This window comes from Hippichthys cyanospilos, chromosome 12, assembly GCF_059441005.1.
Source record: "Hippichthys cyanospilos isolate Australia breed blue-spotted pipefish chromosome 12, RoL_Hcya_1.0, whole genome shotgun sequence".
In the NCBI taxonomy this organism is placed as follows: Eukaryota; Metazoa; Chordata; class Actinopteri; order Syngnathiformes; family Syngnathidae; genus Hippichthys; species Hippichthys cyanospilos.
The window spans coordinates 9,846,447-9,869,072 of record NC_142380.1 but is presented as its reverse complement, the minus strand read 5'-3'; the positions used below and the strand labels follow the sequence as shown (position 1 = coordinate 9,869,072).

The 22,626-nt window shown below is 40.5% G+C and overlaps 1 protein-coding gene across 1 annotated transcript in view; it reads left to right on the top strand.

Annotated features, from left to right (window-relative positions):
* The first annotated feature begins 6,738 nt into the window (after positions 1 to 6,738).
* The window catches only part of LOC148414784 (ephrin type-A receptor 4-A-like), a 34,628-nt gene continuing 18,740 nt past the window's right edge, over positions 6,739 to 22,626 (top strand). Inside the window, exons 1-5 of the mRNA XM_088428710.1 lie at positions 6,739 to 6,907; positions 8,383 to 8,450; positions 12,276 to 12,473; positions 13,315 to 13,425; positions 14,395 to 14,749. Coding sequence (XP_088284836.1) covers positions 6,751 to 6,907; positions 8,383 to 8,450; positions 12,276 to 12,473; positions 13,315 to 13,425; positions 14,395 to 14,749 — 889 coding nt within the window. The 5' untranslated portion in view covers positions 6,739 to 6,750. The remainder of the gene's footprint in view (positions 6,908 to 8,382; positions 8,451 to 12,275; positions 12,474 to 13,314; positions 13,426 to 14,394; positions 14,750 to 22,626) is intronic.

Here is a 22,626-nt window from a genome sequence, read left to right as displayed (position 1 = left end):
TAGTTACCAATTCACCAAACAAAAATGAAGTCAATTTTTGGACATAGTTTGGACAGAAAAAATCAGACTTAATTCAGGTCTGGAGTTGAATATTTTGAGAAAGCCTATTTCAAACAAGTCTTTTTCTTTTTCTCCATTGGTGAGCTTTGTTGGATGGGGGTCGTTTTTTTTTTTTTTTTAAAGGGGGAGTAAGGGTGAGGGCTCACCATTGAGTTGTCCACCCACACAAAGACCCCTCAGGTCACCTGCGTGGGTTTGGGCCAAAAGAAAGGCGAGGGTGCACACATGCGCAGACACCAGAAGTTGCACAAGAAGAAGAAAGCAACAACCTTCTTGAGCCCACATGTGAAATTTGGTAGTTAAAACATAAAAAAGTCCAACATAGTAATAGCACTACAAGATGAAAAGCCCTGAAAATGCTTTTGGCGTCATCTTCAAACACGTTATGCAAATTCCTCCTGACAGTCAAACCTGTGCGACAAGCCAAACAACAAACTCTTTGGTTTTCTTTTGTGTGTATGTGTGAAACGTAATGGTAAATGACTTGATGTGGAATTGTTAGTGAGCCCAGAAGCTTGTGTCCTCTCCATCTCCTCCTACATCCCATCTGTGTGTCCACAGTGTGGGTGATGGCAAGAGCTGCGGGGGTGATGAGGAATTATTGTAGCGCAACGATAAGAAAACTTGTGATGTAACAGTCTGAGTTGCACTTCTGCCATCCAGACTAAGACACAAAATGAGAAGAGAAGAAAAATATTACTGAAGGGGGGTCATGCTGTATTGTGTGACGGCAGAAGACGCCCAGAGGTGTTTTAATGTGGCAGACTACCGAGGATACCTCACGCCAGGAGAGGTGAGACACCGGGAAGTATTTTTAGGGTGGTCTGTTATCTGAGGGGCCGGGTCACATCGCTGAGGGGAGAACGCGGTCCAGGCTCTCCGCCAAGACAGTAGATAAGGAGGAGAGGAACAATGAAAGCCCTCTCGCACACACACATACACACACACCTGTACCTCCGCAAAGACATGCTCTCGTAAGCGCAGGAAGCCAACCGCAAATCTCACTTTTACACTTCCTCTCACGGGTACACAAAAGGCCAGTTTGCGCTTAGCGACACAGTTACAGTATGGTGAGTATGCTACCACATGGATGCAACTCGTTTCATTTTCATGATGGTCTCGATTAAGGTGCGGATATACAGAAGAGAGCAATTTTCACTTTTAGCTGTTTTGACTCAAAAATGAGTTTGCTCTTTTGGATGAATGCCAATGAGGTCTGTCTGATCTTATCCAATCATATTTTCTATTAACCCTTACGTAGGCTACTTTTTATTTCATTTTATTTCCTTTAACAAAGACCTAACAAAATAGTAAAAACTAAAATTGAAGAAAACATTGTTTTTAAAGAAATAAAATAACATCTTTAGAAAACTGGAACCACATTTTACAGTTATAAAACTAATTCAAACCATAGCAATATTTTCAAAATTGAAACATCCAGCTAAATGCTAATAATATTGCATTGTTTTCCTCCCATCATGCCACAGGGTACTAACTTACACAAAGTGAATTTTTAGCCACTTTTATACCAAAACATTCAAAGATTATGTACGCCAACTTTTATTAGCCATTATTATGGTTTCATTATGTCTGCAGTGTTTTATTTCTGTTCTACATTTTTCTCCATAGTGCCACGACTTTACTGACGTAAGCATGTGTGCAAGTTAAAAAGTGCAGTATGTGCTTTCTTCTTAGCATGTGGCCATCATTCCACCAATATGCAAAAAATATGTTACATTGTGTATTTGTTATTTTAAAGCTTTGTTATGAATACAGTAATGTTTTCAAATTAGCATTTTTCTCATAATGCCACAGAGTTGTGACTTACGTACACCTTGCTCACCAGAAAAGACATCAGTGACCTCTGACCCCACAAATATTGTTTAAAGACGCATCCAAATTCAATTTGTCATTCTTCCACCACAGTGGAAGCTGCTTTATTTGAAAAGGATGAAATAGCTCCATATATTCTTGTGTTTTCATGTAGGTTAGGCCAGCTGTCCCCATACTTTTGTTCACAAGATGTCCAGATCTCCACGGGTGACTTAAGAGTGTTTTTTCCCTCACTTGACGCTCTATCTTGACTGTGCGCTTTCTCGCTCTGTTGTATCCCTCTGAAGACGGAAATGGCAGCTGAACAGATGGAGGGAGATGGGATGGGAGTGAGGAGCTCATCACTGTGACTCCATGTTTATGGAATCATGCACACACACACGCACACACACGTGAATGCCCGCTCACACACAAATACAATACACTACAGTACATTCAATACAGTTTGATTTTTGTTTTTTGTTTTTGTTTTTTTTCAAAACAAAAATGTGACCAGGATATATAATTTCAAAACATTTCAAGATTAGTGTGGCCAACATCTTGGTCAGCTCAGCTGAAAAAAGTAAAAGTATTTGTTTTTTTAAATTACAATTATGGATAAAGTAGTGGAGCCCAGTTTACAAAGCAAACAAGGGTAAAGCCGCATTTAGCTGTTATGCTGTATTCAAACGGAGAAAGTTGCCATCAGAAGTGAATTCAGCCACAACTCTAATATTTTTAAATGATTTCAGTAAATACTTGTTTTTTTTTGTTTCTTTTCATTTGAAATGTCTTTAATCTTTTGTTAGCAAATGTGTTTAAATACTGTTTATATAGGTAAATTTTTTTAGTAACATGGTAAGCTACTTGTGCTATCATCATCATCATCATGTCATCATTTATTGCATGTGGAGCATGCAGTATGCTGTTAACCGTTGAATTAAAAAGGCTTGCAGTGTTTCATGCCATCACTGTATCTTTAATAGCAAATTATTACATTTATTTTAGTGTGAAACATTGGCACGCAAGAGCTGTACATGTCATCTTTTTAGCCGTTAAAATTGCATATGTCTATGATTAGTTTGCTAACATCATTATATTTTTTATATTATATTTTGCCACTTGCTGAGGACTAAAAATGGCATCAAGGGTGCTCAGTACTCAGGTAATAACAGACTATGGCTCACTTGCTTTCTGAGTTTGGTCATGTAATGTTCGCAAGCTGAGCCATGATTGATTTCATGAAGTACCTGAGCACATGTAATTTTCTGAGAAATAATTTCATTATCATGTAAATTATAGACACAATATTACTAAAAAGTTCAATACAATTGGTTTTATCAAACACCACAAAAGCAGTGCTTCTCAATAACAAAAAGGAAAGAGAAAACTTTTTGCCCCCCCAATCTATACTCTGTTTATAAATAGGATTATCATTTATAAAAATGCAACTGTTAATTATTTTTACAGTGTGTTTACTGTGTTCAAATGGGTTACAGCTGAATTTAAAACTGAAAAAAAAATAAAAACTAACCAAGTGCATCAAAGTGCCTGAAAAAAACAACCCCAGAAAAGTCTTATCTTATTGCAATTACACTTTGCATGAGAAAAACAAAGCCTTTTTCCTGGGAGTCATCTGCACCACCCCTGGCATCACCTCGCCTGTCCCACTATTTGAAAAGCACTCGCACTAAGATGAGCCCTAGTACCAGTGTGACTAGAACCGCTGTTTAAGAATCACTGCTGTTGTTCAGGTAAGATGTAGCATTCAATGTTTTTCTCATGCTGGGAATGAGGCTGTAACCATACTTAGCTCCCACAATTTTAGAGGCCCTCCATGTTGGGTTTCAAGAAAGCCGAAATCGCTCCAGGAATATCTTAGCGAGGCTTTGAGGGAAGATCCTTTTCAAACGCCCAACAAACCCCCCACCCCCATCACCACCAGCATCCATACTCCACCGACGCCCACCCGTCCAATCAGCTCCTCACTGGCAATGCGCTGTCCCCGCTTTCTCTTCCCAGCTTCCTTTGTTCATCTCTCTTGCCGCCCACACACCTACTTGCATCCCTTGGGCATTTTTCCTCACACGCATTCACGCGTTTCTATTTGGAAATGTACTTCCTCCGGTCACCCTTCTCGTCTTGATCTCTATCGTATTCGATGCTGGACACCGTTCATGTTAACATGTAAAATACACAAACGTTCAGCATCTGTGTGAGCCCCTCAATACAGATGTGTGGGCAGCAGCCATCTGGGGACCAAAATTGAACAAAAGATATATGTGTGTAGACCCGTTTGTAGTGTAGTGTAGTGTGTAGACCATGGCGTGCCAAGGGCCCGCTGTGGAACCCCCCCTTCTTTCCTCAGGAGAGACGCGAATCTCAAAGGAGAGTGGGAAATACATCCCAACGGTCATCAATCAAAACTTCGGTGACACAAATGACCAGAAACAACAGCTCCCCTAAGCACCGCCCTCCCACGCCATTGACGCCGCAGGCCCTCGCCATATACCGCCCGACGCCATTGGGCCAACGTTCACGGGCGAAGTCACGTTCCCCGCTTGGGCTAATTTGCCCTTTGTGATTGCGCGGTCGATCGTGGCATCGTGGGAGAAAGAAACGTGAAAATTGTATTATGGTGAATGGGGGAAGAGTGGCACATCCAATGCGGGAGTTCCTTTTTCGTCTTTTTAGTTCGGCGTCTCAAAGCGCCAGATGCTCTTCTCGGGCTCATTAGAATGCCTTACACGTGATCGACATGGTTTCGGTGAAGCAAGTGCAAAGACAAAAAGCAAGATGGAGAATGGAGCATGCAAATGCAAATGCGAACACACATGCAACAAACTTGATATCGTATTGCCTTGAGATAATCCATTCCAGTATCCCCTCCAAAAAACAAATGTTCAAATGTGTTTTTTTTTAAGAAGAAAAATAGCACTAATGCTGCATTTAAAAAAAAGAAAAACAACATATGGAAATGTCATCATTCAATAGATTCTAAGAATATAAACAATCTTTGCCAGTTATGGTTTAATTCAACAGATATTGTCCAACTCCTTTAGGCATAATTTCCCTGGCTAACTGGGGGCTTTATAATAAAGACATATGGCTATACTAGTTAGGCTCAAGTTCTCTTTACAGAACAGAAAGAATATATGCCTGAGTGTATTATTATCTGTCTACATGTGTTGCTCCATTGGTTGTACTTATATCAGTGGTGTACCATCAGAGCCAGCAAGGCCTTCTCTGCTGCCCTGAGATAACCTGACATCATTATCAGCATTATCAGTTATAATAAAAGTCAATTATATATATATATATATATATATATATATATATATATATATATATATATATATATATATATATATATATATATATATATATATATATATATATATATATATATATATATATATATATATATATATATATATATATACTGACGCTATTTGTTAGCCTGTCTATGTCAGCATACTCCGGCTAGCAACTTTCAGGCAATGAGCATGTTTTAAAAACAAAAAAAAGCTTTGTTGTTTGGCATAATCTAGGAGTGATATGTTTGGCACCTTTTTTTTTTTTTTATACCTGAGGCACTTCCTGACACAGTGCATATTTTTTTATCTGGGTTTGGGACTATCTGCTGCTATGTACTAAATCAAAATTTTGGTCAAACAAGCACGAACAAGATAAGATTGGACTGTTTGTCAAAGGAAAATATGGATGACTTTTGTAATAGGCAAAATGATTATTTTCAGTTTTATTATTTTTTGTTTTGTTGGTTTTGTCAATCAAAATATGGCTTTAAGTAAAACTGGTCCATGGCGCAAAAAATATTGAGGAGCATTCTGATACAGTAATGAATATCACTGACTTTGTCGATTATGTCATCGATTAATAAGACTTTGACTTGACTTTTTTGTCAAATACAACAAATCTTTTGTTGGCTAACACTTACCCCAATCGCGGCCGACGCCTTTGTGTGCCCACAAGCAGTTTAACGAACAAGCAATTCTGGGGGGGAAAAAAATACAACTCAATATAGCTGATCATTTACATCATCATGCTGTCATTTTTCAAGAGCCGTTGTTATCGACTTTTCTTGAGGGAGAGCACGGTGTAGGAGGACAGGTCACGAGGCTTGTCTTTTGTTTTGCTTGGTCGTGTTTTCATCCTTCCTTGCACAAATGTTCTCACTTGTGTTTTTTTTTCTTTTCCTTCCATGATGGGCCCTTCTATTGCGCTTTTACGAGTAAAGTCATAACACGCAATAAATGCTGAAAGACAAAGATTATTTGATTGACACTTGTAAACCTTACCATGAACAAAATTCACCAAAAGGGGGTGCTGTAGTTATATGTACTGGCTCAGCAACGTTCAGGTATACCACTGAAGGCACCTTAAACCTTAAAACGCCTGTTATTACCCATTTTTATGTGCTATCCTAAAAAGCTAAATCGTGTGACTTTTGTGCGGCGTTTTATGGATTCCTCTTCATAAAATGCCACATAAAAAATAAAGGAAGTGGAAGAAATAGGGCGAATAAAATATTTATCTTGTGTCTGTGGACCATTTTGGAGGTGTTTAAGGGGTTACACTAAGTATAGAAGTCAAACAAAATATTGGATAAAAAAAAACATCCCAAATAACGACTTTTAGACATGGATTTCTCATTTTGTAAACGTCAAAATCCGAATTCGTTTCTGACTTTGGTGCATGCATATCTTTTGGCTCGTGCAGTTTGAATGACCATTACGGCAAGCACGCGAGTGTGAGACCGCCCCACTATCCTCTGCATCCAACTCACTCCCACTACACACAAGCGCACACACACGCACATCGTTGGCTTCTTCATTTACACACACTTTTCCCACCGGGATGGATTCTCCGCAGCCAGCGCGCCCAGTCAGCGGCCAGCACGCCCGCTTCCCTTCGTCACACATGGCTGCGTATGTAGGGCGAACATTCACGCTGTTTATGTGGATAATAAGTCTAGTTGCAAGCTCCAGGACGAGGATTTATCCGGCCAATGAAGGTAAGGCGTCCGTGGTGTGACTGGGACTCTTTTGCGCTGGAGGCTCGGCTGCGTGCGCCCGGTGCGCGTCCTTGGACTGTTCCGCGTTCCGTGAGCCAGTGAGGGCGAAAAAGTTGACATATTTGGGAATTCTCGACATTCACAATGTTATTTTTCTTCCTTGAATGGTGATGCCTCCCGAAACAATCATGTCTTGAAATATTTTGCATGTAACAACCTTGTCGTTAACTTATAGGTAGGTAAATGATTTATTAAAGTGTACATAAGCAAAGGTTTTGCGACATCATTTAATCAAATAGGATTTGTTTGGATGCCAAAAATATATATTTTATCTTTTTGCATTTGCATATGATGATGGTGAACATGATGGTGATGAGTGAAAAGAGAAATGCAGAGCCAGGACCTTATGAACTCATGCACATCAGTGACCTTAGAAAAATTCCTCATGCACACTAACTTGTAGAAAGTCTTGCAACTAGCTTAGTACAATTTTTTAAATGTCCGTTTTTTTTCACAGCCAGGTGGCAAAATATTTTTGTCTATCTATTTTGGTTATTTCTACATCCTCCTGAGACCCAGCCCATTCATTTGTGTCCATTGCTGTGCCCATTTTCTCTCTGCTGCACAGAAAAGTCAATGACACCCAGTCAGGATAGATGCTAAGGCAAACAAGTCTAAAAAACAAAAACAAACAAAAAAAAACCTGCTCTTTTGTATGAATCCCATTCAAAAACAACACTTTGCTTTAGGAAATTGAATTTAGCACAATGCTAACAAACAACGCAAAATGTGGCAATGCTAAAATGACCATTTGAACACAAATGGTGTCCCAACACATGTAGACAGAGGATCAAACAATATATTTTACAGTCGTGCGACAACAATAATAATTATTATAATGATGAGAATTGTGCATTACTGTAGCATACTGAATCTCTAAGTGTTGTCTGCATGACTGGATTATACGCCCTTGGTGGGCAATTCACACACAGAAAAAGAACCACAACTAATTAGCCATGATGCACAAACTGTTGAATTAATTACAACTATATGTAATTTGATGATTTTGTGAAGCATGATATTATGCTGTGCCAATTCCCTTTCTAAAAACGCATTTAATTTGTAGTTTTATTTTGTGAGGCTGGAATGGAATAATGTCTCATTCATTTAAATAGGAAAAGGTTTGTGAAAGGAGTTTTAAATATCAAGCACGGTCACCAAATTAATTCAACTCATATTTCAAAGCACTGATGTGCATGATATAAAAGAGGCCTTGAATGTTTGAAATGTATACAGGTAAACATATTGAAATTGAAATGCACATTAGCAGCTAAAACTTGTTGAGGATTGCTGTAAATTATACGTTAATGTTTTAGTGGATGCACTATTGTTTGGCTGAGTACTAACTTACTTTTTGTTCACCCATTTAATATTTTTAAATTGAAGCATTGTTGACAGTGTATGTGTCATTTTAGTGACCCTGCTGGACACCAGGACAGTGCCAGGAGAGCTGAAATGGGCAGCGAGTCCCTCAGAAGGAGGGGTGAGTGGGAGCTCTCGATATTTTTCTCTCCATTTTTTTTTTCTTAATCAGATACACTGTGGACAACCTGCTGTCTTTTTGGACAACGCACACAGACATGCACACATGAGGTCTGGAAACTAAATTTTCATCCCACAGATTTGAAAATGAGCTGTCCACCAGTCTAAGTGCTAATATGAGCTAGTTGGCATTGGGTTTGGCACGCCACGTGGCATAAAGCAGCCTGGTGGTGGGTGTCGTTTCTTTAAGCATTTTCTACCGTTGTAAAAATCTCAAAAGTTCTCTACGTCCACCGTGGTGACTCTCTCACCTCGTTGTTAGTTTAAGAGTTATTGGTGAACTTGAAACCAGTTTCGTGGCTGTCTATACGCTCATTCTCTCACAGGCCACTTGATTGGCAGGGTCCTGGTCCGCACACACCAAGCTTTTGATTACAGGCGCCACCCTCCCCCGGTTCCCCTCACCCCTTCTGACACTTTTTGCATCTTCTTGCTTCGCATTCACATATCACTAGGGATCTCTTTCCAGGCCCAAAGCTTTTTCTCCCCCTTGGCAGCTGCGATTTTCATTCAGCTAACAAAGACTCCAAATGAGTCGAGACAAGGAGGCATCACACCTCATTTTTCTTTACAGCCCGGCCTCCAAACACCCACACATTAAAAACACGCATGCCACGCGAGAAGCGTGCTCATGCCCTTGTACATGCACGCACACTCTCTTTGCTGCACATTAACCCTCTGGTGCATGGCCCATCATATACTGGTCATAAAATTTTCATCTCCTCGAGCTCAACTAACTATTGGAGCTTTTAACTAGAAGTACACAATATTTGAATGTGTGTGTTTTGTTTGTTTTTTTGGGGGGTGGGGGTTATGTAGTGGCAAACAGTTTACAGGATATGTTATACAAAAATGAATCTACAACATCATGATAAGAATGTCTGCCTCACTATTCTGAGGTTCAAGGTTTGAGTCTTCCAAACTCCCTTTGTGGTTTGAATGTTTTCTCCCGTGTTTGAGTTGGTTTTCTGCAGATAATCCAGCTTCCTCTCACATTCCAAAAACATGTTGTGTTCAAAGTAGACTCTGACTTGTCTACTGGTGTGAATGGTTGTATATCTATACCGAATGTGCTCCAGGCAGTTGGCTGGAAACCAGTCCTAACTCAAAGTTCACTGGGATAGGCTCCATCTCTCTTGTGTCCCCCTTGAAGACAAGTGCTATAGAGCAGTGGTTCTCAAATCGGGAAACAAGTACCCCTGGGGATACATGAAGGCACTTCAGGGGTACCTGAGGTCTTAACAGGGTTTCTCCAGGGATTAGCAAATCCAATTGAATGCTTTTTAATGTGATGTACAATATACTCTGCCTACTGCCCAAAGATGGCTGATAAGCAGTTAAGATAATATATGGATGCATGGATGGTTGGATGGAGGGGAACCATACAATTTTGTTTTCAAATTTAGAGCAAATTAATTGGAGGTTGGATCTACAAAATTACGTTATAGAGACTCCTTCGTGAAACATTGTTTGCCTGTATTTTGCTGTTTTATACAGGCGTGTATATCACTGAGTTTAAAGTCTCTTTTTTTTCTTTTTTATCCCAAAATGCTTTGCACAGGATAGGGGATAGTTGGCTGAAAAAAAAAATCACATGGAGTATGAATATGTAACAAAAGGGTGAGGACCATTGATGTAGGAAAATGATGGTTGAAGCTTATCTCTTTTGTCTCCTGTCTCTTTCGTTTTGGTAATGCAGCCACAAAGGATGGACACTGTCCTTGGGGAAATCATGTAAATATTACAGTTGTCAAATGATTGTTTTGTTTTATTTAGATTAATAACACCTCTGAATTTGGTTTAATCACAATTCATCAGTTACAGTTACTTAAAAAGCTTCTTTTTTTTTTTTTGGACGCCAAGTTTAAAGAGCACCAGTGATGTGTTAATGATTGCATTTGTTGACGTTCACTGCTAGTGTTCTTGCTAGCAGCTGCCTCAAAAATATATTTCGCTTCAGGATAGCACTGTATGTTCAACTTGTCATGCGTCAATGAAATAATAGGTGCAATCAATGCAAACTACCTTGGTTTAGTTTGAAGTCCCATTGGAGTGATTTTTGGAGCATCATTAACCACCAAATTCACCTGTTGGAGTTTCCTCACTCATCTTTCAAAAGGCATAGACAATGCCATGCAGTGACCTGATTATTGATGCATTAACAATCTGTGCCAAAACAAAACTAAAAGATGTGGACAAGATTGGTGTGTTGTTCCTCTTGCACGGGTGGTACGAAGGCTTACTATTGTTGTCAGGCCTCTTGCAAGTCATGTTTATTTTCTGGAGCGGGTTCGGTGCTTTGAGTGCAGACACAGCAAGGTATACTTAGAAATGCATTAAGGAAAGGATATAATACCTCAGCGGTGTTTAGGATGAGAAATCAACAGGGTAACAGGTTCAAATCTCCAAAAAGTTAACCCCCTGAAATGCAGGCTGTCAAAATCCTTACAAATTAAGAGATTGACACACCAAAGGTTAAGATGAGAATCTAACAAGCAGTTCTGATATTATAATTGAGCGAGCCATAAATATATAAAAACTATGTGATTTGGAAGAATGACCCAACCGACACACGATGTATAATCCTCAATCCACTAATTGGTGTAGCACTAAAAGGCCGTTAGTAACTAACCTACAAGATCATATCGTTGATGGCATATTGATGGAAATTCATCGCGCACATGTTCACACACAAGCGCCCGTTCCTCTTGCCACCAGCACGCTCACTCACGCCGTCTTTCACGCACGCTCCCTCCCGTTGTCCCTCATTGGACATGGCACATTTAAGCTCTTGTGGCTCTCGGTTGTAGGGAGAGAACAGATTATTATTCAGTGGCAATAAAAAGCCAATTTAGAGTTGGGAGGCTCGGCGGTCATTTGAGGGGTCGTGGTACAAGGCAAGTGGCTGCCTCGATTGAGATGGATGGTGCAGTGAAGGCTGAGCTTGCTTCACTCGCATGGAAATGTGGCTGTAAAAAAAAAAATCTTGAGTGGCAACAAATGGGATCGCGCTGCAGAATAGTGATGCAACAATGAATGGCTGCAGTCAATTAGACCGTGCAGCTTGGGAAATATGTGGAGGTTATCTATTCAACTTATTGGGCTTTTGTTAACTGAAGCCAAAATCAATAGTTAACTTTATTTGACTGTCCATTGGTTTTGTATGTGGATTAGCACAATAGACCAACAAATATTAGATTGAATCTTTTGTTAAAAATGACTTAGCCGAATTTTCCATCAAGCAGTGTCTTGTGAAAGTATCTGTTTGAGAACTTAGGATAGATCGTGTCTGAAATTGCAGTACAAAAGACAATTTCATGCTCATGAGGTTTATTTTTAACCACATTTTATTGTTTTTCTCCTGGGTTTCATTTTCTGGCAGCTTCATTTCAAAGCATCTCCACTTGGCAGCATTGGAGTTTTTGGAATAACTACATGATGAATAAGAACGCTTGTATTAAACGTTTGTCGTTTTGTCGTCATAAAATAAAACACATTTACACATGTTTTCAAAAACACAATTTTAAAATAACTTTCAATATGTTTTCAATTTAAAAAGACAAACAAGACATTGCAAGATGTGCATTTAAGAAAGCAGAACATCTGATATATCTTTAGTTTTCTAGAAATATATACATTTTGGTCATAGTCTCATTAATACTACCTCAAAGATGAGACTACTATTTTCATGCTGCATATACCACACATTCTGTACGTACTACCGCTCAACAGTCTCAGAGATGAAAGTATGTTTGTGACTTTGCAGTGGGAAGAAGTAAGCATCATGGATGAAAAGAACATCCCCATCAGGACGTACCAAGTTTGTAACGTCTTGCAACCCAATCAGAACAACTGGCTGAGGACGGATTGGATCCCCAGGACTGGTGCTCAAAGGGTTTACGTGGAGGTCAAATTTACCCTGAGAGACTGCAACAGTCTACCTGGGGTCACCGGCACCTGCAAGGTATAAAATTTAAATGAAATATTTCGATAAGAGACATTATTCCACATATGCTCTGGAATTTGAAGCCATACTTTGATGCCTCGAAATGCGAGTCACTATTTTTTTTCAAGAGCTAGCTATATGGTGGCTATAAAACTGAGCAATGTAGCAGAACAATTTTTCAGGCTTCAAACTATTGATTGCTAGTCCCAATTAAAGTCTACTCTAAATCTAAACATAAAACAAAGACACTTACATGTTGTGTTTAAAACGACCAGATCCATTTTCCTTCTCTGTGGTCATTAATGGCGCTTAACAACATTTATGTGAGGGTGTGGTAAATTTGAAAGAACTGATTTTTGAATACAAATGGTGGAGCAACACACGCAGACAGACAATACAATACAAATAGGCATAAAGACTTTATCCTCTTCAAAAAAAGGTTGATATTGCGACAAACTACTGAGTCACAATTGTTGAAACTCTTCTTCATTTGTCTGCACAGCTGTTGTATTATACTGCCACCCGATATTGATACACGGTACTCAAGCTCCGCCTCTTAAAGGCATATTTTTTGTTGTTTAATTGTTCAAAAAGTGGATTTTGTTCACTTTAAATATCTTTTCTCTTTATAAATTCATTAGCTGTTACTGAAGGGTCTGGAATATATCCGTCACTGCAAATTCAAGCATATATAATATGGAATTTCTTAAGGCTGCTTCTGATGGATATTTATTATATTTTACAATGCCTGCATCTCCTACCATTACTCAGTTTGGCTCATTATCATATAAAGAGAGAAAATGAGTAGCGACAGAGATGAATAGATCTCTCTCTTCTTTAAATCCCTTTTGTCTTGCAGGAGACGTTCAATCTATACTACCACGAGTCCAACGAAGACAGGGAGAACTTCATCAAAGAGAGCAGCTTCATTAAGGTGGACACGGTGGCGGCAGACGAGAGCTTCACTCAGGTAACGAGCGACTTCTTCATCCTCCCGCCTCCGTTCACTTTAATTCGCTCTTATCTCCAAGAAAAGCCTCCTGCGGCACTTAGCTGTAATGTTTTTATTTGCGGAACAAGCACTTTTATCTTAGGCGGACCATGCAGGAATATTTCGTAGTCCTTGCTAATTACCTCTCCCAAGGGGGTTTATGTTTTCATTAATGTTTGATTATTTGTTAGTAAGGAGGATTACAGACCACAGTGGTTACCGATTTACATTGAATTTCACTTTTTGTTGTGGATAAAAGTGTAGATTCGGGATTTGTTTTCTTTTTTCAACCTCTCCCTTGGTCTTAATCAAAAGTGTGTGAATCGGTGAATGCAACTTGAGTTTGGAAAGACGAATTCTGCGTTCTTCTACTCATTAGGGTTGCAGGTGAGCTAGAGCTAAACCCATCTGACTTTGGATGAGAAATGGTGCTCTTCCACCATGGTGCAGCAACACAGATAGCCAGACAAATACAGTAACTGCATTTTTTTTCAACCTTAGCAGGTTATAAGCTTAGTATAAGCGATGCATAAATAAACATCTTTTGAAGTAGATTGTTTTCATCATTCCATTTCTCTATGAATTATATAAACATTTGTTCCTTTTATTAAAGTAAGGAATACATTACACATTGTCAACACTTTTCACAGTTGGAATGGAGCAGTAAGAAGAATACAATTCTTATTTAACCAGTCCAAAATGTCCTCTTTAACTATGTAGTATTGATGATAGAGCAAATATGTTGTTTTTTGGATCTCCTGAAAAGTGATGTACGTATTTGTATGTACACAAATTCCATCCGGAGCAGTAGGAATTTTATTAGCAAAATCTGGATTTTTTTTAACTGAAGATCTGAGGCGATTCACTCCAATTTTAGTGATAACCAGACCTAACGCTAATATTGTGAGTTTCTGCAGTAATGTGCAAATCGTCTCCCTGTATGTCTAGGTGGACGTTGGAGACCGCATCATGAAACTCAACACTGAGGTGCGGGATGTGAAGGTGACAAACAGAAAAGGCTTCTACTTGGCCTTCCAGGATGTTGGTGCCTGCATCGCCTTGGTGTCTGTGCGGGTTTTCTACAAAACCTGCCCTCTGACTATTCGTAACTTGGCAACCTTCCCGGACACAGTGACAGGGGCTGACACTTCGTCCTTAGTGGAGGTCAGGGGGTCTTGTGTTGACCAATCAGAGGAGAGAGAAGAGCCTAAAATGTATTGCGGTGCTGATGGAGAGTGGCTGGTTCCTATTGGTGGATGTCTTTGTAACTCAGGATACGAAGAAAAAGGCAGTTCATGTAAAGGTAAGCAGCTTGTTTGTTGTTATTATTATGGGATGATTCATCGTAGTGACAGTGATGAGGCTTTAGCGGCAAGCATGGCACATTAATTCAGCTGTTCATCTCACACTGTCATTATGTAGTAAACTGAGTTGAAGGCTGGCAAGTACATTGGCAAATACACGTCTGTTATCTATAGTGAAACCGCTAATGACAGCAATAAACACTGCACTGTATTTTCTTCAAATTGGATTTGACAGCATATTTGAACATAGGTGGCAAAAGTGTTCATTTTCTGTACTTAAGTAGAAGAGATACTATAGTGAAAATAATCATGTCTCAAAAATAGGTAAAGTAGAAGTACTGCTTCAACTTCGGCATTTACGTAAAAGTTATTCATAATAATCATGATAATAATAATATAAATATATACTATGAAATGTACCTATCGTTAAAACAAAAGTTAACATTAACGAACCTTCTCTGCATATTAAATATTTACCCTCTTTAACAACTTATAGAGAAAGAATATTACATGTTGTTATTTTCAGCTAGCTAGCATCGGCTCAATTTTTGTGCCGTCAAAGCAATGCTTTCCTGACATTATTCAGAGACTAACACATTGCTTAGTTAGCGAAGAATAACTACTGAAAAAAATGAACTGTACATATATGTACATACAAGGGTTTTTAAGCTTAAGAATTAGTAAATAAACTTTCACCAGAAAAATAATACTCCATTTAAAACTCCTGAAAAATTTAGTTAGTTATTTGCACAAAGTTACTTCCCAGCACTGTATCCGAATGTTCACAATTATGAAATATTGAATTAATGTTGATGTTTTTGCAAATGCTTGCTATCCTTAATTGAAAAGCTAGCTTTAGCCTAGCACGTAAAGTGGCGACAGCTAGTCTGGCATGCTCAGTCTAACACCATGATGGCATAATTAACGCAACACATCCATGTTAACAAAACATGTATGTTGCTGACATAACAGACACATGCTCATGAACATACTGTGCCTCCCTATAATATTTGATTTTAACATATAAATAAGGTTTTTCTGACCGTAGTGTCTTTTTTTGCCACCAATTTTAATATAAAAGTCACGTCAACCATTATTTTGTACAGCGCTTGTGCATGTCAACATATGTATTAAATAGGTTTTTGATGGATCACTTGAGGAGGAATTATTGTAAATTTATCACATACTGTATTTCTTGACCTGAAACTGTTTGGTAATTGGTGTTCCATTTCCTGCACGCTAAAGTTGTTCGGTCTCATTGTGAATCGCCATCTGGACAAAAAGGGCCATAAAAAACGCCTTTCTGTCACTTACAAGTGCGGTCCGAACTTTACAGTAGCAAATATGCAAGCTGTTCACACTTCTCACCAACATACTTGAGGTGTGGATGACGTGGAATGGAATGGCGTGGACATCTCAAATGTGCGTGTTTGTGTGCTTGAGGCATTAGACAAAAGTCTTATCGGGAGACAGTCATACGGCATGGTGTCACTCCCCCTATTCACTCCCACACAGATGGACAGAGACCAATAGGGGGACACGGGGGAGCCTCTCACTGAACTGCTCCCTCCATTTTTATTTATGGAGCCTATCCCAGAAGGCTAATTGTATAACAAACAGTGCCATAATTCAAAGTTTAAAGAAGAGAGAAAGAGTACAAAAAAAAAACAAGGACATAAAGGGAATTGCAGTTGTTGCCAGTTGGCAATACATGGAGTGGAAAACCGCATTCTTTTTTTTTTCTCTTCTCAATAAGATGAGCGGTAGCCAAATTTCTGTGTGTGACAAATGTTCTTAAAGACCTTCACCCCATTTAGCCTGTTGGTTGGCTTTGAAAGGGGATGGGAAGTTTGCAGGGTGGACCCTGAGGTCTGAAAGATGTTTCTCCTCTTCGAGATTTAGGAGAAACCCTTGACTCTGTTGAACCTGGAGCAGATGTGAAGTGCCATCTATCTGTCAGCCGCGCACTCTATTCCTGCCTTTACTCCCGCTGCCTGTCAGTTCTCTGGCCGGCCTCAGCTCGCCTGGTTAGAAATCCATCAAAGTGCGTGTGAATAGCAAAAGCCGCTGCCGTGAAGTCTCTGACCCAGCGGTGTCGGACGGGAACCCTTCTTCCATTTTAAGTTTGCGATGGTGCGGGGAGGGGACCCTGGAGAGGAGATTTAGACGTTCTCTCTTCCCACCCGTCGTCAAGGTCAAAAGGTTCCTGGATTTCCTTCTCTCTCGCGCCTGCGCTTTGTCAGCGTAACAGACAGGCTGAAGGGCACCTGCTACTTCGAGAGTACTTGGAGCAGAGTGTGTTGTGCGACACATATTCAGTGGGGTTTTTTTCACAGGCTGCAAGATTTGTCAAAGCAAATTAAACTGGAACTGAACTTTTGCTTAATTTACATACAAACTCAATGAAGTTGGGGCCTTACAGCATTTGCGGTGTACAGTCTGGTATAGGTGGTGAAATCGGTCATGCATTGAGGAAAGCGTTAAAACATTGTTACCACAAATACAACTAATGAACAAAATAGTAAATAAAAATAACCAAAAACAATACTATAGAGTAAAAACAAAATACAAGTGTCGAGTCGCGTATTTAATTGAAAGCCAGAGAATAAAAACGTGTCTTTTGACGAGTTTTAAGTTGGACAGAGAGCCTTGCCTTACATTTAACGGAAGTTCTTTGCAAAGGGAAGGGTCCACCAGGGAAAAGGCTGGATGCCTTTTGAGGCCCCGCTAAGTTCTCTGCATCTCCACTAGCATCTGGTCCGCAGACCTGAGGCCGCGGGCAGGTATGTGGAGTGAAGGAGTTCAGCGAAGTAAGGTGGATCCAGATTGTTTAACGGATTCAAAATAATTTGGGAAAGGGTTTCGTTATTCATGTATAGATCATCTCCACATCAATTTGACAGAAATTAAATCCAATCACTCTTTACTGAACCCCCAAGTAAACAGGGAACCCTGGTGTAATGACCATAGTCGGAACCTTAATGAAAGGTATGCTCTACTGCTCATACAGCTACATTTATGCTAATTGAGTCAGCAATTCCGATCCTTCTATTCCCAGACTAGTTGTGGTTCCTGAAACAAGAGGAGATTCAGTCAGTATGCTGAAATGCTAAACGCTTGTTTTCACTGTTGATACAGATTGACGTGGATAATAGCAGGAGCAGAGGAAAGGAAGAAGGGATTAGATGTTGAATGGTGAGATATTGAGAAAGGGCCGGTGACAGCAGAAGGCAGAGCCGCCCCTCCCCCTTCAGCGGGGTCATCATCGGGTGCAAAGGGGACGGGTAGAGAAACACAAGACTGCAGGAACTCCCCCTCTTTTTTACACCCCCGGTTAAGACTGAGGTCATGACTGAGCCCGATGAAGACGTCAAACACTCTTGACTGACAGCCGTGCACACACTCCCATACAGGCGGAGTGCAGGGTCACGACCGCGCGAGATGAAGTCGTCAAAAGTTTGACAGCTGCGATCCGTCTGGAAAGATCGGAAATGAAGGCGGGGAGACGAGAGGCGAGCGCAGGAGAAACAACAGAGAGAATTTGAAATGGGAATGGCTGAAGAATGGAAGCGAAGCCTCCTGCTTTTTGTCTCCCTCCTGTGTCACACCCCTCCTCCTTGCTTTTGGCTTTCTGAGGCTGCCCGGGGCCGCTCACTGCCTGGGAGGCTTGGAATGCCTCTTTGTGTACAGTCTCTGCATTCCCAATCCCCACCATCGAGACAGATTTCATGCTTGCGCTTCTTTCCAGCGCACCTGCAGTGTCTCATCGACAGCAGAGAGAAAATAAAGTGAGAGTACAGAGAGACAGATCCAAAAAAAGAGGCTGTGTTAAAGAGGCTTCGAGCAAAATAGCCCCATCGCTATTCCATAGCGGAATGGACTATAACTTAACTTTTGCTTTTTACACAGAGTCCAGTGCCTGTTTGCTTTCACACAGTGACACAGCATTCCAAAATTGGACAAGAGCTAAGCAGCTATTAAGTGCTATCACAAACCTGGCCACTTTTGGGTACTTGCACTGTGGGCTACTGCCATATTTGGGTACTGCTACAGAGAAGTACCCCTCTAAAACGGTCATATTTTTGACAAGCATTATGTGTGTCCAAATTTCTGGCTTATTTTAGATTCTTAAAGACAACATTTTTTGGCCATCGCCATGGCAATGGCAAATATGTGAAACACAACATTTCATGACAATCAGATGAATTTTCCTGAATGAGTTAGTTCAAACGTGTAACCAATTTAAAGGCTAAAAATGGCACCAAATTTTAAAGTTACCGTGTTTAAAAGCTTTCAATTTTCTCAAAAGCTGACCATATGCCTTATAACCCAGTGCCCCGTATACAGCATAAACTGTGATTTTTAATTTTTGGGGAACGAAAAAAATAAAATAACTTCAACTCCATGTACATTTTTACCTTTGCATTTCAGTCATAAATGTATTTTTTACAATTACATTTTTAATACTGCTTGAAATTTTCATGTTACAGTACATACAGTATACTCCAGGGCAGCTCAGTGGGGCAGTGACTAGCACATCCGCCTCACAGTTAAAGCGAACTGAGTTCAAATCCACCTTGCTCTGGCCTTCCTATGTGGAGTTTGCATGTTCTCCCCTAGCCCCCCCAAAACATGCATGGCGAATGTATTGGAAATACTAAAGTGTCCATAGGCGTGATTGGGTGCGTGAATAATTTAACTGAAACACCTCAAATTTGAAGACGTAGTTTCTTCAAACACAATAGCATTGTTTTACATTACTTGTGAGCCAATCTAGGATTAGATGTTTAACAAGCTCAATACTTGTGGGATGGTGATGAATGCTTTCAGCACAATACCACACCTGTTCCAATATTCTATAAGAAAATATGCGGCACTGATGCAGTATTTTGTGGCTTCAAGGTGTGAAAGAGGCTGAAGTGAGCAGCTACTCAAAAGATTGCTGTGTTGAGTGTTCCTCTTTAATTATCGCATTGCATTTTGTCCACAAATTGTTTTTTGGATTGCTGATTTGGTGTCTGTACACACACATACACACACACTGTGGAGTGCTGCCCAGCAATGCCCACAAAAGTGTGTGTAGGAGGAAGAGTGCATTTTGGTGTGGTGTGTATGTGCGGGCTTACTGTATGGTTGGTGCCAAAGTTGGAATAGAGATTGGAATTGCACGAGTGATTGTTCAATCATCGGGGTAGGAGTTTACATTACCACATCACAATCAAACGTGTGTGTTCTCCGTGCATCTCAGGTGGACATAGAGTCTTTACAAGACCCACCAGTCGGTCCGTGTGTAGCTCTCTGGCATCGCAACAAGCTGCACTCTCATTATCCTTTCTTTCCCTTTCCCAACTCCCTGATCCATGGTCGTAGGGGGTGGCGGGTGCTACTGGAGGGTTGATCTTTGTGCGACAGTGAGGAGGGAGGCCGAGTTTCGCGGGGGTCATTGTTGTTCCAGCTCGCTTTCACATGCTAATGTACGAACTGTTGGCTTTGGGGAGCATGCGTATTTTTCTTGAAAGTACCAGTTTTTAAATGCAGCCAATTCGCTGTGGCATTTGCTAAAGACATTCCTTAGGCTATAATGTGAATTTGGATTTATTGCCAAGCTTTGTAGGACTGTCACTTTTTCAGGCGTTTACTTGAATGAAGGAGCACAGTAGAGAAAAGATAAGAATCACATCCTTCCTCCTGCATTCCATAGCTTGCAATTAACAGGGCATGACCCCTGTGATTAACAGTGTGCCTCCCTCTCGAGTGAGGGTCTATCAGTCTGTCCATCCATCCATCAATCTGTTCCTCCCTCCATCCATCCATCCATCCATCACACAGACATTTCAGACACGGAACAGCGTGGGGTGCTTCCTGCTCCAAAACGTCCGCTGGGTGGAAACAAGACTTTGTTGACAGATGATAAGGGTTCAAGAGGAACACACACACATGCATTCATGCATACAGTGTGCCGACAAGGCTCTTAGTCGGATTTGCAACGAACACATTTGCATTTTAGAAGGAAGAAGAATGCATATGCAAATGTCGACAATGCTGATAGTAATCAAAGGGCACCTTCCCCTGCATGTCTTCATCTTTCCGTCCCTCCCCCATTTCTGTATTTGCCTTCGCCTTTTTTTATCTCGAAAATCTTTGCCACATTCTATATTTTCTCAGAGCAAGGTCTGGAGATATTTTTGCTATGTTCCCCCACTTGTCTTAAGCACGTGAAGGCTGATTCAAATGAAAAAGACATTGTTTGCATCCATATACTGTAAACACTAGAAAATTTCCTTGTACTATTTTCAATAATATCAGCTCAGATTGAGCTCTTCTATTTGAGCACAAGTACATGATATGGAAACGTACCAGACCTTAATCAAATCAGAAGAAAATGTACCATTTGTGGCCGATATTGAGACATGAAATATGGAAATAAATGTAAAACCTCATATTTCTTCCAGAAGCAATACATTTATTGGATATAAACATCACGTGTACTTTTCCCAGGGCCACACAATTTACTTGTAGGGTACATGGACAGTCATCATGGATTACACCTATTAATCAAGAGTTTGGGCTCTTAGATGGCCCTTGATTCTGTTCTTCTGGATGAATAAGCATCAAGACATCAAGGCATGTGCATGCAATTGTGCAAAATATGTTCAAACGGCGTTGTCAAGATGTTCAAACACATTTGTAGTATGTCCGAACAACTTTGCCAACTCGCACCAGTTTGTTACAGTAACTGCAGTATGATGGAACAACAAAGCCCAGTCAAAAATATTTCCTCCACATTTGCAAATCCTGGCTTCCATATCGAAGTGTCTTAAATCAATTTAGTTTATGTTCTTAAGCGTTAAGGGCACGAAAGCAGATCTTAGTGATAAGCTCGCATGTGCCTAATGGAGCAATGATATACTTTGCGTTGACAATACATCAGTTTAGCGTTGAAGTTGTTCACAGCTCTCAGTAGCATGAGGGTTAACACTGGGTTAATGATGTCCATATGAGCTGTTATTCCAGGTCATGCTCCCTCCCACCCTTAAACCGCTTTCAAACTGCCGCAGAAGCCACAAAAAAAAAAGACCAGAGACAACAGAACAAATGGCAGACATAAGAGGACGCTGAAGGAAGTTTACAGCTTTAAAGGCTTTCTCGTCCTCCCTTATTCTGACCTCAGTGCTGGTGAAAGGGATATGTGATTGTGTTGGACATAGACAAAGACGCTGCACTACCCCCTTGGCAGAGCTGTGCAATCAACCCCCAAATCCTCGGCAGCTTGGAGTCTTTTCTCTTGTCTGGTTCCTCCTCTTTTCTCCTCATTGCGCTGTTTACTTGCCTGGGCTGTATTTTATCTTTATTGTTTTATTGGATTTATGTTAATGAATTTACGCAACAGCTTTCCATGCGGGCTCGTTTAAGTTAACGTCAATAAGCTATAAAAGCCGACTTTCTCGTAGTTTGCCGCACGGACAGGGCAGGGAGATGTTCGTACCCACTCGGAGTTATCAGCGATTCAAGGCATGAAAAATGGAGGTCGTGGGGGGAAACGTGCAGGAAGCGAATGAGGAGCTTGTGAAAAGTCTGAAAGGGATGGCAAGCCTGTGTGTGAAAGAGTACATCTATGGAGGCTCGCACAGATGGGACAGGATGGTCCATGTGAGTCAAGACTTCCTCCCTCTCATCCACTCATCATAAACCACACACGCACACACACGCACACACACTCACACATTCTTCCTGATTCTCTTCCTACAACCACTGGGATTTATCCATCTCTTTGGAATTGCAAGACGGTAGAGCAGCAGGAAAGATGAATGTGGTGTGATGATGAAAAAAGGTGAATGATTGCAGTAGAAACAAACTGAGGATTTTCCCTCAGGAT